We start from the raw sequence: 16,858 nt of genomic DNA, 5'->3' as shown, positions 1-16,858 counted from the left end.
ATGCCCGAACCGGAAGGAAGGTTTTTTTACAAAAAAGGCGGTCTGTGATAAAACGAAAACAGAAACAAAATCAATGAAATGGCGCAACCATCTTCTCATATTTTGAGGAGATACAAATAATGACTTATGAGTTTTGTTAAAGATGCACATTAGACATTAAAGGCACCAATGGTATGGGTAAGTCTTGTTAACCAAGTCAGTTCAAAATCCAATCTCCAGATGTCTGCCAAGCAGGTGTTCTGCGAGGTCGGGATGACATCCTCAGAGGAACTTCAGTGACAGGTGTGGTATCATCACATTGCTCTGTAGCTTCATCTTCAACATGTTGTGGTCCATTATCATCAACCAAAGTTGCATGTCCATCATTTTGAAATTGCTGGTTATTGTCAACTGAGTTACTATCGGGTTCTATCACAGATTCACCAGCTTGGCTAGGTAAAGCCTGAATATCTGCACGACTGGGATATTTTCTATCAATACCTCTAATTGGTCCTGAGGATGACATGCTAAGCATGGTAGGTTTTACATGGTAACAATCTAAAGTTCGAACAGTGTATAACTTGGAACGAAACTGTGATTTGGTGAACTTTCTAGGCTGACACTGATCCTCCGAAACTCCAGTAACCATATACTTGTCCCTTACATGTGTCTTTTCTTTCTCTCTTTTAAGAAATACAAGATCACCAACTTGAAACTTAGTTTCAGCCTTACAGTGTTACCATGAGCTTTAGATCTGCTGCTATGTGGATGGTTAAATGTTCTGATGATATTTTGTTCAAGAATGAGTTGCCTGTCTGTGATAGGTAGTTGTTCTCCAGTCAATTGATCATGTTGGGTAAATACTTTACGTGCAGACAGACCACCTTTACAGAGTCTTGAATTCATATTGGCTGTGGCAATTGCCAGGTTAACCCGAGACAACGGGCCACCCTCAGGGCATAGATGTAAGCATTCTGTGCCAATTTCTTCAATGGCTCATTCTGCCACTGGGTTTCTGTTAACATTCTTTGGCGAACCAATCTCAAGTTCAATACCAGACTTCTTCAGTAATGGATCCTTGTCGAGGGACATAAACCCTGGTGCAGGGTCAACCCTGATAGTGGTGCCACTATCACCAAGATGTCTCATGTCGACACAAAGCGATAGGATGGCATTGCGTAGATCGTCACATTCCTCACTCTCAATCAGGCATGTCATTGTGAAGGAAGACACAGTTTCCCGAAGAACAAACACAAGTTGACAGTAGCGTTTCATGACGTCCACAGCGAAGTTGACACCAATAGACGCAGGCGGAGGACTGCTTGACTGTGGATAGAATTGAGCAGGCAAGGATTTCAAAGACACACAGTGGTGACATGATGAATCCACAGCTTGAAGAGATTTGTCTAAAAAAAGGCAAAAAAAGTACCTGTTGAACAGTTTTTTAGTCTGATAAATGGTAGGGTGATTGAACATGATGTGTAAGGCAGTAAGGAGACCATTTAGAACAGGCCTTAGAACAACAATACGTTCACGTACAGGATGAAATGGTTGACTGACACGTACAATGAGCAAACCATCCGACGCAATAGAGACTTCCTTCAGGTATCTCTTGACATCTGGGATATCTGTGTGTTTCTTGGATGGACGGGTTCCTTGAAAGAGGTGAGAATGAGTCCTTCTAAGATCTGAACAATCATGTTGTGTAGCCTGCCAAGCTGCACGGCTGGTGAAAGGCATTCGAGCAGCACCATCCACAACATCTTTGACACACAAGATTCAGACAGCAGATTCTGCATCGCCTTGAACAAATTTACACACCTGGCAACTGTGGTCAGAGCACTGGCTTGGGTGTCGAAATATTGGTTTGGAAACATTTACTGCAATCAACACGAATGTCACTGACCAAGTTTTACAAACATGGAAACATCAGAGAACAAACCAGATGACGTCAAAATTGAACGTGACGTCACCTATCCCTATCCTATGACGTCACCTAAGAACAGGCGTGATAATGGCCCGTCGTCAAGCAATATGAAGGCATAATCAAGTTACAGTGACCTGCTCGTTTCTGATAACATGCAGGCGGTTTAATGATAATTCTATCCATTTTAGCTATAATAAAGGATACATACAAGGAAGCTGGAGCTATAAACAAGGATACAAAACCATATAAAGTATCACTGTCTCGTGTCTGAATGACAAAGCTCGTGAATACGGATAAAACACTTCAAAAAGTGTTTTTGTACTATATGAGGAACATGTTTGACATAGGCTAGCATAATCGAAAAGCCACACAATACAAACTACGATTTACAATTGATTCAATAAGTTCGGACGAGAAGAGGAAAGATCGACTGCAGTAAATCTGGAAATTAATGCGTCTCCAAATTAATATGACTGCTGACCCCTAGCCAAAAATGCGACTCAATATCAATGCCACTCCCCCTACCCATCCCCAGCGGAATGATACATATCCTTACCTTAATCCAATCAAACAGCAACTAGCACTGCTTATTAGAGTAGAGCACTTCCATAAAAGACAATCAACAGTGATTTCCTGAAAACATCACACAGTTTATATGTTTACTCTGCTTACTGGCATTAAGGAACTTCAAAGGCAATAAAATAATCGAACCAACAACAGTTCACTGACTATGAAGAAGTATGCTGAGAAGGTGTCAACAAGCTTGACACGAGTGGGTAGAACTCCTGACCCAAGCAGTGATATCTCACCAGGAGGCCAATTGTGTAATTCCTATTTTTTGAATGACATTTTTAAATATTTGTTACAACTGCAACTCAATAAACCATGTTTGTGTTTATATTCAAGTTGGTATTTCCGCTATCCAAAGTGTGCATCGAGGCCGTCTTATTGTTGATAGTCATTTGGAGACATCAATGCGAAGTTAATTAATGCAAGCAAAGACTGTTTGCATTTTTCCCATTTAATTCACGATAGCGTTAATTTCAAGATTTACAGTATATTCACAAGACCCAATACCCAACACATGCCAAAAGCAGAGGTGAGTGGCGACTCACATGGCGACATCGTGATGAAGACCGAGGTCTCAACAAACAAGTGAAAATATCTTCCGACTGGATACTCAGTATGGGGAACCCCCAAAATAGAATAAACTCAAGGAAACAAGTTCTAGGTGTATTGTAATACACAGATTCAGGAACAAAATCGGGCATATGTCAGCTTAATCAAGCTGTGTCCTGGAGACCTGTGTGTGCGAACAATAAGGGTCCAAATTGCTGTAGACCTTTGACGTCAGTCACAGAAATGTGTCGGAGATAGTGGGAAGCTAAAAACTGTATTGGATTTCAAGAAGCATCCTTCCATAATTGCAGCCAAAGTACAATAACAGTGTAAAGCCACAGTAGAGGTGACAGCAAGAGTTTTGTGAGGGTTGGAGGCGACCGGAGCAGGTAGGCCAGCAAGAGTGTAGGCTTGGAGAATAATCGAACGAATCCAAAACGAAATCGTGGTACGGGGGAATTCCATCAACGCTGCCATAGAAAACAGGGATAAAATGCATCCTCAAGTATGACGTTGAGAATGATGAAATCGATAAGACTAGTCCGCCAACTTGTATGACTTAATCAAGAATTGTAATTTGGCCACCAAGAAAATCTTTGCACCTGTAGTACCTGCGACGATGGAATTAATCACAGCCAAGCATGTAGCTTAGGTAGAACTCCTTAGCTTACGAGATGACCGGGTATGGTGAAGATAGTCAGAAATCTGTTGTGGAGAAGCAGTTGCGGGTGAAGAAATACAACGAGTGTCACAGTAGGCCTCAAAAGCCTTCCATTTATGGTCGTATAAGGACTTGGTTGGTGAACGGTGAGCCTCAGAGATCGATTGGGCTACCCGTCTTGAGTAACCCTTCACAACAAGGGACTTCTGTAAATACACCAAATGCACAGATTGAGGGTAAAGCAACTGGGATTGATTCTGAGAGATAGACGGTAAAACCTTCTCTCTATTAGTTGGATGAGTGTGGTGAACCAACTCCGAGCTGGCCAATAAGGTGCAACCAAAAACAGTGTGAGGTGACTTGTAGACACTATCTTCTGCAATACCCAAGCCTGAACACCGGTTGGCGAAAAGACGTAAAAGTGAAGACCCTCCCATGATACTGCTTACATGTGGTGATCCCAAGCCTGATTGTCGGGAATGGGAGATACGAAGCAGGATAGCTGAGCGTTGAAATGGGTTGAGATCGACGTCTGGGCATGGAAATAACTGGCAGATCAACTTGAAAATCATTGGAGATGGTTTGTTGGGTTGGCAGGGAGATTAGAATCTGAAAATCGTCGTTCTAGAGAAATGGCTTGGGAAACCGCTGAATTGGTTGAAGGTGGAATTTATCTCTCCTGGTGAGAGCTGGTCTGGTGCTGATGTCAGGAGACCAAGGAGTTGATGCTGCTGGCGAGGGCAAGAGATTGTCTGAGTGCCAGTTGAACTAGGCCTTGTGTCTTCATCCATCAATCCTGGGGCATGAAAATGTGTCAAATAAAGCCCTGATAAACTGGAGAAGTTGAACAGGGATCGTTTCGGGTTTTTTGGCGCTGATGAGCCATCTGTGCTGCATGAAATTGAGATGTAGACACAACATGTCTTGATCTTCATTGGCCTGAATAAAATCATCTTTGTATGATTCGAAGATGAAGCCGCGAGCATGTAGGAATTTGAAGATGGGCTTTGTGAGATGGGTAGTGAAGTCATGCAGTCGTTGAGATGAGGGATCATGCGTGACAGTGCGATGGACGTCATCCGAAGGGCGGAGGCACCTCTAGGGATGACTTGTTGAACATTTCTATGCTCAAGAAAAATCCTTTGTCACACTGCATCTACGCATGCGGTGGTGGGAAAACATCACTTCTTTCGAATAACATCGACTTGATGTAAGATATATTGGGGAGGTGGGAGAGACTATTTCCTGATGTAATAGAGGTAGTATTCTTAGAATTATACACAATGATAACTATTGTTTGATACTGTAAAACGTGAAATTAATGCGTCTCCAAAAGAATGCGACCGCTGGCCCCTAGCCAAAAATGCGACTCAATATGAATGCGACACCCCCTCCTCTTAAGTATCTAAACAAAATGTCCTCTGTCAGGTTTACAGGAGAATCCTCACCTTAATCCAACCTTACATTAATCCAATCACACACCAAATAGCACCGCTTATTAGCGCTGAGTAGAGTACTTCAGCTAAAACAATACGTGCGCGCTGGCTCGTGTCGGCCTTTGATGCAGTCGCAAAGAGCAAAGACACCGTGTTTGGTGGCGTCTGTCTGGACTTGCAGGTGTGATCAGTGATGACATGAGTGAGTAGAACGCTTGTCTTGACCCCAGCAGTGACAATTCACAGGATGTAATTAGTGTTTGAATGACATTGTTTATATACTTGTAGCAAGTGCTGCTCAATAAACAGTGATATGGAATACATAGTTGTTTGTTTTCAGCGTATGTCTGAGTTGGTATTTCTGCTATCCAAAATGTCTTATTGTTGATATAAATGCCATGTTTTGCTCGCATTTTTCGTATTTAATTCACGCTCGCGATTTACAGTAATTCCTACGAATATCCTATCTCTATTACATCATAGCCAGTATTTACCGGGCGGGATCTGTCATCTACTACTCACGGATAATTGGCTGCAGTGAAGAAAGGGAACACATAGAAGAAATGGCGTATGAACCAATGACCCACTTCCTGATTTTACCCTTGGCAAACCTGAAGAAAACTTTGGCACTTGTGGCGTCCTTCCCGTTCTATGACATCATAATTGTTTGGTGATATATGACCTTACTAACGATTTTTCCCTCCAGTTCTTTCATGACGTCACTTCCTGTTATGAGAACATCTGTGACGACACTTTTGGTTTATTCTCTTTGTGACATCACTTGGGTCATTTAAAACGTCACTTCCGGTTAATCCTTTACTGTTACGTAGACATATACTTGCTGTCAATAGCCAACAGCACATATGCTTATCTCACCTCAAGTATGATAATGACGTACATTTCCACTGATGACATGTTTCCCGTTATTTATTGGTGATAATACCTACTCTTTACCTTAATTCCGGTTCTGAAGTCTTCCACGACAACACCTCCGGTAGTTATACATGTAACGCGACTAACAATGTAATAACCCTATCACCTTATGATCTATGATCCCAGATGTTAGCAAATGATCCGTCCAACCTAGTTGACATAGTGTAAAGGCTAACTTACCTTATTTTGTCGAATTTTCTGGGATCTTCACGCCCCCCCCCCCCCCCCCCCCCCCCCCTGCCCTAACTTCCACAGAACAGGGGATGGATAGGCTACTGAGTGACTATAGCCTGGGCCGCCACCAAGGCCCCCAGGGAGTATAGCCCCTCTTGATCGTGTTGTACGTCTCGTAGGTAGAAATTAGTAAACATATTGTGGGATCTCCATTGACAGCTTGATACCACTTGTTCGATGGAAACTGAATTCCATGAGGCCAAACTTGTTGCTAGTGCACGAGTTCCATGAGCCTTGCAACTTCCCCATTCTGGTGTAGAAAGCTGGGCTTGATGATAACTATCAGATAAAGTGTTCTTAAGCCATCCGGCCACAGTAGCCTTAGTAATGTCCTTTTCTGATGAAGGTTTGCAAGAGATATTGTGATATTGTGGGTATTGTTATAGTTTCATCATGCAAACCTGTTTCTATTTGTGACGTTATAGATAGCTGAGGAAGCTGGTCTCCATGACCTAGCCACAGCTTCTAAAGCTGAGTTAGAGAAACCAGAAACTAGCATCTTTGCTGCGATAGCTTCCAGGCATGAAGGTGGAGATTTGCCTGGCTGCCGTAAAATACATCCGATATTAGTTGACGGAGGAGATCGTGACGTTCTGATAGTTTGAGAGGGGTTCTTCTATGAGTAGTGGAAGCAGTCTTGGAAACCATGCTCTGTTGGGCCATGCTGGGGCTATAAAAATTATGATGCAATCTGTGTCCTTGATCTTCCTTATTACTCTGTCCAGGAGAGACCAAGGACGAAAGGCGTAGGCAAACATTCCCTGCCAACTCAACTCACCTTGAGTGTTAATCGATCTGTGGCTGGGCTGACGTAAGCGGGAAGACGATGGTTTTGGCATGTGGCAAACAGATCCAGATGAGGGGTATCCCACGTTGAGGTGATCAATTTGAATACCTAGGGATGGAGAGTCCATTCCATGGGTACAATCTTGTGTTTCCGGGATAGGCAGTCTGCAAGTATGTTCACTTTCCCCGGTATGCATTGTGCTTCTATCCTGCAACTCGCTCAGTCTTCCAAGGCAAATAAAAGTGTAACCTCCCTCATCAAAAGTGCTGATCTGGTGCCCCCTTGATGTTTTCTATGTACGCTACCACAGTGGTGTTGTCTGTAGCTATCAATACCCACGAGTGGTGTAGCAGATGAGACCATGCCTTGATTGCTTGGATAATGGCTCTCATTTCCAGACAGTTTATGTGTAACTTTTTGTCTTGATTTGACCACATTCCTTGGATTGTGACGTCGTCCATATGTGCACCCCAACCTTCGCCTGATGCGTCTGTATATAGATGGTGTAAGGTTGGGGGAACATGAGAGGGATGCCTGGCATGATATCTTAATGAAGAAGCCACCATCGTACTTCCGATAGCTGGCTATAAGGAGGTTGTTGTAAGTCTTCCAATTCCATATCTCTGTTGGTGTTCATCCAAGCTTGTAGTGGATGTAACTGAGGTCTCCCGCCGTAAATAAGATTTTCGAGTGATGTCAGATTACCTAGGCAAGACATCCAACACCGATGTGACCTGCTGGGCTGGTTGAGGGCACTCTCGATCCTCTCTATAGCTCTTAGATATCTGTCCTCTGGGGGTTGTAAAATGCCTTTTAAAAGTTGAAACCTCGCCCCTATGTACACGGTGTCTTGAGTTGGTATTAATTCCGACTTGACGGGATGTACCAGGAAACTCAAATGAGATGAGATAGCGTTCTGCTTTATCTGCAATAAATCTTGATCGGTTGAGAGGAAATTGTCTATATAGCTGTGGAGTCTTACAAGACTTAGATGAGCGAAACCGATGTAAAGAGCCATGGCGCTATTGATATTCCGAAAGGTAGCACGTTGAATTTGAACCTTAGACTCTTTACTGCAAAACGTAGGTGGGGTAGACAAATTTCCATTTGAAACTTTGGGGGACATCCTTGGTAGTCTCTGTTGAGTACCTTTAGGTTTATTATCATGCACATCTTTGAAGAGTTCTTTTGGGAACCAGAAAAACTTGAGAGTAAAAACCTCTTGTATGGTCTGACTTCTGTAAGACGCTGATGGCCCCTTTGTCTAGTAGTTCTCGTATAGTTAAAGTTGTGGCTGCTAACTTGGCTCCTACTAGAATAAAAATGTCGTCCTTTGGGGTGGACTACAAGCTCCGGACGCTGTTCAAAATGGTTTGTACCCTCTTTTTACCACTTGTTCAGCCAATGGTCGTCAATAATTGATTTCCAATTTTCGGCATATAGTGACAGACGACCGCCAACTGGTCTTGTGGTAGGCATTAATTTTGGTAATCGGTAATCGAGGTCCTGGATTTGGCTGAGAGATTCTTGGATGTAGAGAGTCACGAATGGCTGCTAACTCTGTCTCTGGTATAGGATAGACCACGACCTCTGCTTCTTTGGGACTCATGTCTCCCTCGGCTTGGTGTGGAACGGGATGAACCTCTCCAAATAGAGGCACGAAAAAGACTCACGTCCCAACATAACATGTCTGCGCTTAGTCAGATCCGTGTGACTCTGGGTGTCGGCTGAGTGCTTTTCATTGAACTTCAATGCCAAGTAGTGTGATTAGTGGTGCGTGAATTCTCATTAATCTCGGAAGTTAGTCTGCAGTTGAAGAACTTGGGGGCCATTATCGACTCAAGACATCAAACTTGATCTTAGTGGATCTGAGATATTGTGTCTAACCTGTTGAGTAAGATGATTACATTGGATAAGCAGGAATTGTTTGGACATCAATACCTGTGCAGCTTGAAGATCTTCGTGCATCTTCAGAATGCTGTCCAGCACACTATGCATGAATCCAACTTGTTCCAAGTTAATTTCAACTTTTGTGTCACAAGGTTGGCCAGTAAATTCCTCACAGTCAACAGGGGGAAGTACATGTCTGATGCCTGCTGCAAACCAGTTCATGAACGTGTTAATGTTTATCATCTGCTTATTGACATTGTCAAATTCTTTGAATTTGTTCATCTCAACATTCATCTTCTTTTTTGGGTGCCTGAACAGATCAAAATATTCCTCATCAATGGTAGGAGATGTGGGGAACAGACGACTGTGTGTTTTATAACATTGTCTCCCTTTGTGGGGGTAAGGCATGCTGAAACTTCTGCTGGTAGAAGCGTTTAATTCCACATTCATTTAAGCAACCACATTTTCAGTGAATGACTGATAAGACAGTGTATGAAAACCTTCCCTCTTTTCTACAGGGTTTTCATAACCCGCTCGTTCAATAAGCACCGGATCCTCTACCTCCTTGCTTTGTGGTTTGGCAGATGGATCAACTGATGGATTTCATAAATGATATCTTTAAATGAGTAGTCGTTTGGTTTAAACGTTAGTATACTTTTGGATTCATCATGAGAAGCGCCCGTAAAAGCCTCTCAGTCCCCCCGGGGTCTTGCCACTGGTGTGAGTCGGTATCACATGGTGTATGCTTTCTCTCTGCTGCGACCCTTGGCTCGAGCTGCACGAGGATTGTGCTGCATAACTGTAATAGCTAGGTGATTAATAACTGTCCGAGATTTTGACACGGTTGTCATGTGTGACGGTGGCTGAAGGGGCACGCTTTTTGTACTGGGGATCTTTAGCACGATTTACTTCAATCTTGGGCGTGTAAGGTTGATATGCCCAGCTGGAAGAATAGTGTTTATGTTTTAGAGACTCCCGTGATGCATGTTTCTTTTCCTGCGATGCACAGGGCGAGGTAGGGCTATAGTGACTACTCTCCCTCGATAAATGCGTCTTTTGTCCTGTGAACTTTCTGACCTGTGACGTGTATGTAAATGGGACTTTTGTTTACTATCTGAATCATGTGATCTAGGCCTGGTCGTATCCTTTAGATTTGCATGTTGTTTTAGCTTATTTATATCCTGTGATATAGCTTGGAAACGTTTGATGAACATTTCGGACAAGGTTGTGGTCAATGATTGAGATCATAAGGAATAGGTTTGGGCTCAGATGTTTCTCTAAAACCTTGAGTGACCAAACTACCCAAAGCACCCAGGCATAAGACGGCCCCATGACCAGAGCTGGATGCCTGCTCCTTAGTTTTGGGCGGGTGAGTTGAGTAATGTGATTTATCCTCAACAGGAAAAAACGGGTTCTCTTTATACATCACCCCTTTGGAGGAGATTATTATTCATGAACTGAAACCATTTGTATCCGTTATACGACCACAATATTAGATCAGCTGTTTGATGTGCCGTCATCCATGTCACAACATGCAAAGTCAAACGGCACGCACCTGTCCAGACGACAAATTCACAGCAGCGGGAAATTGTCTCAAGCACTGTTGCAAATCGCCATGACACACAAAACTTCCATTGCCGATTAAACACCAACTGGGTATGAAAAGTGAAGGACCATAAATGGTCTCTTGACACAAAGAGTGTCAATGCCTCAGTCAACAACAGTGGCCTGTAGTCAGTAATATCACACCTATATAACAGTGGCCTGTAGTCAGTAATATCACACCTACATAACAGTGGCCTGTAGTCAGTAATATCACACCTATATAACAGTGGCCTGTAGTCAGTAATATCACACCTACATAACAGTGGCCTGTAGTCAGTAATATCACACCTACATAACAGTGGCCTGTAGTCAGTAATATCACACCTATATAACAGTGGCCGGTAGTCAGTAATATCACACCTATATAACAGTGGCCTGTAGTCAGTAATATCACACCTATATAATAGTGGCCTGTAGTCAATAATATCACACCTATATAACAGTGGCCGGTAGTCAGTAATATCACACCTATATAACAGTGGCCTGTAGTCAGTAATATCACACCTATATAACAGTGGCCTGTAGTCAGTAATATCACACCTATATAACAGTGGCTTGTAGTCAGTAATATCACACCTATATAACAGTGGCCTGTAGTCAGTAATATCACACCTATATAACAGTGGCCTGTAGTCAGTAATATCACACCTACATAACAGTGGCCTGTAGTCAGTAATATCACACCTACATAACAGTGGCCTGTAGTCAGTAATATCACACCTATATAACAGTGGCCTGTAGTCAGTAATATCACACCTATATAACAGTGGCTTGTAGTCAGTAATATCACACCTATACAACAGTGGCCTGTAGTCAGTAATATCACACCTATATAACAGTGGCCTGTAGTCAGTAATATCACACCTATATAACAGTGGCCGGTAGTCAGTAATATCACACCTATATAACAGTGGCCTGTAGTCAGTAATATCACACCTATATAACAGTGGCCGGTAGTCAGTAATATCACACCTATATAACAGTGGCCTGTAGTCAGTAATATCACACCTATATAACAGTGGCCTGTAGTCAGTAATATCACACCTATATAACAGTGGCTTGTAGTCAGTAATATCACACCTATATAACAGTGGCCGGTAGTCAGTAATATCACACCTATATAACAGTGGCCTGTAGTCAGTAATATCACACCTATATAACAGTGGCCGGTAGTCAGTAATATCACACCTATATAACAGTGGCCTGTTGTCAGTAATATCACACATATATAACAGTGGCCTGTAGTCAGTAATATTACACCTATATAACAGTGGCATGTAGTCAGTAATATCACACCTATATAACAGTGGCCTGTTGTCAGTAATATCACACACATATAACAGTGGCCTGTAGTCAATAATATCACACCTATATAACAGTGGCCTGTAGTCAGTAATATCACACCTATATAACAGTGGCCTGTAGTCAGTAATATCACACCTATATAACAGTGGCCTGTAGTCAGTAATATCACACCTATATAACAGTGGCCTGTAGTCAATAATATCACACCTATATAACAGTGGCCTGTAGTCAGTAATATCACACCTATATAACAGTGGCCTGTAGTCAGTAATATCACACCTATATAACAGTGGCCTGTAGTCAATAATATCACACCTATATAACAGTGGCCTGTAGTCAGTAATATCACACCTATATAACAGTGGCCGGTAGTCAGTAATATCACACCTATATAACAGTGGCCTGTAGTCAGTAATATCACACCTATATAACAGTGGCCTGTAGTCAGTAATATCACACCTATATAACAGTGGCCTGTAGTCAGTAATATCACACCTATATAACAGTGGCCTGTAGTCAGTCATATCACACCTATATAACAGTGGCCTGTAGTCAGTAATATCACACCTACATAACAGTGGCTCGTAGTCAGTAATATCACACCTATATAACAGTGGCTCGTAGTCAGTAATATCACACCTATATAACAGTGGCTTGTAGTCAGTAATATCACACCTATATAACAGTGGCCTGTAGTCAGTAATATCACACCTATATAACAGTGGCCTGTAGTCAATAATATCACACCTATATAACAGTGGCCTGTAGTCAGTAATATCACACCTATATAACAGTGGCCTGTAGTCAGTAATATCACACCTACATAACAGTGGCCTGTAGTCAGTAATATCACAGCTACATAACAGTGGCTCGTAGTCAGTAATATCACACCAATATAACAGTGGCTCGTAGTCAGTAATATCACACCTATATAACAGTGGCTTGTAGTCATTAATATCACACCTATATAACAGTGGCTCGTAGTCAGTAATATCACACCTATATAACAGTGGCTTGTAGTCAGTAATATCACACCTATATAACAGTTGCTTGTAGACAGTAATATCACACCTATATAACAGTGGCTTGTAGACAGTAATATCACACCTATATAACAGTGGCTTGTAGTCAGTAATATCACACCTACATAACAGTGGCCTGTAGTCAGTAATATCACACCTATATAACAGTGGCTTGTAGACAGTAATATCACAGCTACATAACAGTGGCTCGTAGTCCGTAATATCACAGCTATAACACAGTTGCTTGTAGTCAGTCATATCACACCTATATAACAGTGGCCTGTAGTCAGTCATATCACACCTACCGTATTTTCTTGAGTATAGTGCGCACCCGTGTATAATGCGCACCCCCCTCTAGCGGGTTCAATATTTTGAAAAAAAAGAAATTTGAATATTATGCGCAGAAAAAAATTACACCGTACCCTTTCAGCGAAGTCCGGCAAACGAACGGGTGATGAGAAACTTCGTCAGTACAAATTCGAAATTTGAGATAAAAAATCACCAGACATGTTAATTTACGGATTAAATAGTATTTATTGTTCTGCTAGGCATTGTTTTATATCCAGGGATTAAGATTACCTTGTGTATTGTCTCGTAACTAAGCCGGAAACAGCAATCAGCTGTACACACGTTTTCTTGGAATCGACCGGTGATTCGGTCAAGACATACCCAATGATATAACTTTATATGATTTTTAATGCAAGGATCGGCAAAAATTGTATCTGAAACTATTTTTTTTATCAGGAATAATATATTCCATTATTTTCTTAATTATATGCAGCCTTTACTTAACATATTTAAAATAATAATAACCCTAAGCGAAGCAGCTGATCGCTATTCCCATGTATTATTTTTTACATGGAACCAATCTGACCAGTCACCGTCAAGGCTCACACGCACATGATCGCGTGATCGCGAGAATTTCATGTTGACATAGAATCGTCAAACAGAAACAAATATGACTTTTAACGAGTCAAAGTATGTCATTTATGATATATGTATCCATTCTCTGTCAACTAAAGTTCGTTTCAAGGCGTCAATAGCGGTATTCTGACCGTGGTTGCTGTTAATAACGGTGAGTTGTGCGATCTTCCGATCGCTTCACACACGATTTCGCCGAAATTAATAAAAACAATATTAAAAGGAATTTTGAATAAAATTAATGAAATAAGTTACAAACATAGTCCAGATATACAAATAACACTTTTTATAGCCAGACAGTGTAATTACATGATTATTTTGCGTAATTCAGTATGGATTTGTTGACATGGTATTCCCGGTGTTTCGTGCTCACGGTAATGTCTTTCCATGGGGGGAAAAAAACATCCAAACTCATAATTTGTGTATAATGCGCACCCCCTTCCACACAGCTGTGTTTTTTGGAAAAAAAGTGCGCACTATACTCAAGAAAATACGGTATATAACAGTGGCTCGTAGTCAGTCATATCACACCTATATAACAGTGGCCTGTAGTCAGTCATATCACACCTATATAACAGTAGCGATGAGGATATGGTGACATGCAATCAATCTAGTCTCTGAGTCTTATCACCCAATCTTTTTGGCCATCTCTTATGAGGAGATCTATTCTGACCTGGAATTCCCATATGTTAAATGGTTATAATGAACTAATCCCAGATGACTTTAATGTCAGAGGAAAAATCTGTGTCTCTTAACTTGTACCTTTTCAAGCAATCCTCTCATGTGTATGATGAAGATACTGAAGACAATCAAACTAATTACGCTTACCCTGTGGAAACCTATGAGATCTGCAAGTGATGAATGTTGGATCTGGCTTGCCCCCAAGAACTGGTAGCCTCCATCGGTGGTGTCCACCAGGAAGTGTTTCACACGGTCTTCACCTCGATAGGAAATGGTGTAACCCCAAACCCGCTCACTAACACGCACAAGGAAGCTGCCTATAGGCCTGTCCCTCAGCTGCCTCTCACAGTCTAACCTTGTTATTATCCCTACAACAGATAACATGTGGGTCCTGAAGTCATGTGTATATTCAAAGGTCTAAGTCATGTATACATGTATAGTAGTTTTATTACATCACAGGGGGTAGCCTAGTGGTTAAAGCGTTAGCTCATCACGCTGAAGACCCGGGTTCGATTCCCGACATGGGTACAATGTGTGAAGCCCATTTCTGGTGTCCCCTGCTGTCATATTGCTGGAATATTGCAAAAAGTGGTGTAAAAGCATACTCACTCCCTCACTATTACATTACAGAAGATAGCTAGACAATAAATCGCAAAGAACAATGAAGAACAGGGCATGGGTTTTTTCACGACAAAACACTGTTCTATCATGACTTCATTTGGGAGATTTGAACATATGCTTAGAATTTGTTGACGTCGTAAATTTGATGATGCTATTTTAGAGAGGGTAGTGAGTTGTCCCCCTTAGATGTTGGCGGGCAACCAAGATAAACACGGAATAAGTGTACTAAAAAGGGCAAGTTACAGCAATCTGTAATGGTAGAAAAGGTAGAGATAACAGCTGTCAATTGTTTGTGTTTGTGAGACTATTTAGGAAATAACAAACTTTACCCCCTGATCTAGCTTTTACAACATTGCCGATATTGGATTGTAATCAGGGAGTCATCATTATTTAAATAAGGGCAAAGGTATATATACCTAACTATAAAAGCTTGTAAATTTGATTAACATCCTTAAAGAGGCTGTACATAATGTTGATATCTCAACTGTGCCCCTTGTGTCTTATGGTACAATAAATACCACCTCCTCATTTGTTTATTTCCTTAGTAAACAGGGTACGTGGTGTGTGAGTGTGTGGGGGAGGGGGGTTGGAGGAGAGGAGGTAATTGGAAGGATAGCACAAAAGAAAACAAATACTTCATGAGACACATAACTTCCACATACATAGATAACAATGAAGGATACAGGATTATCATATCATTTCAAACGGGGAAAACATGGCTGCAAACACTTTGTTCGTCAACTTATATTTACAATAAAATAAAATATATCCCCCAATATTTAATCCACAAGGCATGTTTAGATCAATATGAACAATGTTGATTCCAATCCAGTTCATGTTTTACACCTTAGAGGCACAGTGCGTCGATGATTCTGTGTGTTTTTAAATTATGCACGAAAAAATGTCCGAGTGCGACATCACACCTTTCGTTTATGCACAATTCAATTCTCAAACCAAAACAATAGAGCTTCGCACAGCACAGAGGAAACTTGCTTCAGTCATAATACAAATGTTATGTTGGGGATAACAGTTTCTTAGTAAGTTACAAATTCTAGTACTTTTTTGGGTTGAGGTCCATCCCGGATTTGAACCCACACTCTCAGAGTGAGGCACACTTTGGGTGCTGGCGATTACCCGGTAGGTGCCTTACTCTGGGAGTGTGGGTTCAAAGCAGCGTGACCACGGAAGTGATGACACCATGGAACAGCACATTATTGCTACTTCAGAACATCTAAAGACAACGTAGGGAGGCAGCTCTGTGATGGATGGGCCACTTTAGACGTAGTAATGCAGGATAAGTACACAAAACAAAAAATATCTAGATTTTACTAGATTTTTTAACTTATCCTGCATAACTCCTTAATGCATCTTTCTCAGACAGTACGGCGGAGGGCATATCTTCAGATGGGATTCTCAATAAACTCTCAACGAAGTACAACTTATCAGCAAACAGCGTGAACGATGACCAGACCCAAGTGACCATTCCTGTCAGAAGGAGATGAGAATGTAAGATATATGGGAGGTTCAGGCAACAGTGCCGTAATAGAAACAAGAGTGCTCTGAGAGCACAACATCCCCCGCATGAATTTTTTTAACAAGTTTATATTTTCTTTGTATTTTATGAAATAACAACAGTAGATGGCACTGCATTTGAAATAAAATGTGCAGAACATTTTGTTGGGAGTAATTTTGTCTGAATGCTAATGCCATAAGGATGTAGCTCACCCACAAAAGCCT

The 16,858-nt window shown here is 41.6% G+C and overlaps 1 protein-coding gene across 1 annotated transcript in view; it reads right to left on the bottom strand.

The window, feature by feature from the left end:
- LOC124117943 (SH2 domain-containing protein 4A-like) overlaps positions 1 to 16,858 on the bottom strand; it is a 273,682-nt gene that overhangs the window by 3,726 nt on the left and 253,098 nt on the right. Inside the window, exon 10 of the mRNA XM_046479961.2 lies at positions 14,648 to 14,868. Coding sequence (XP_046335917.1) covers positions 14,648 to 14,868 — 221 coding nt within the window. The remainder of the gene's footprint in view (positions 1 to 14,647; positions 14,869 to 16,858) is intronic.

Source organism: Haliotis rufescens, unplaced genomic scaffold, assembly GCF_023055435.1.
Source record: "Haliotis rufescens isolate VD_foot unplaced genomic scaffold, xgHalRufe1.0.p SCAF_28, whole genome shotgun sequence".
NCBI lineage: Eukaryota > Metazoa > Mollusca > Gastropoda > Lepetellida > Haliotidae > Haliotis > Haliotis rufescens.
The sequence above is the reverse complement of the archived record's forward strand: the minus strand, read 5'-3'. Positions and strand labels throughout refer to the sequence as shown.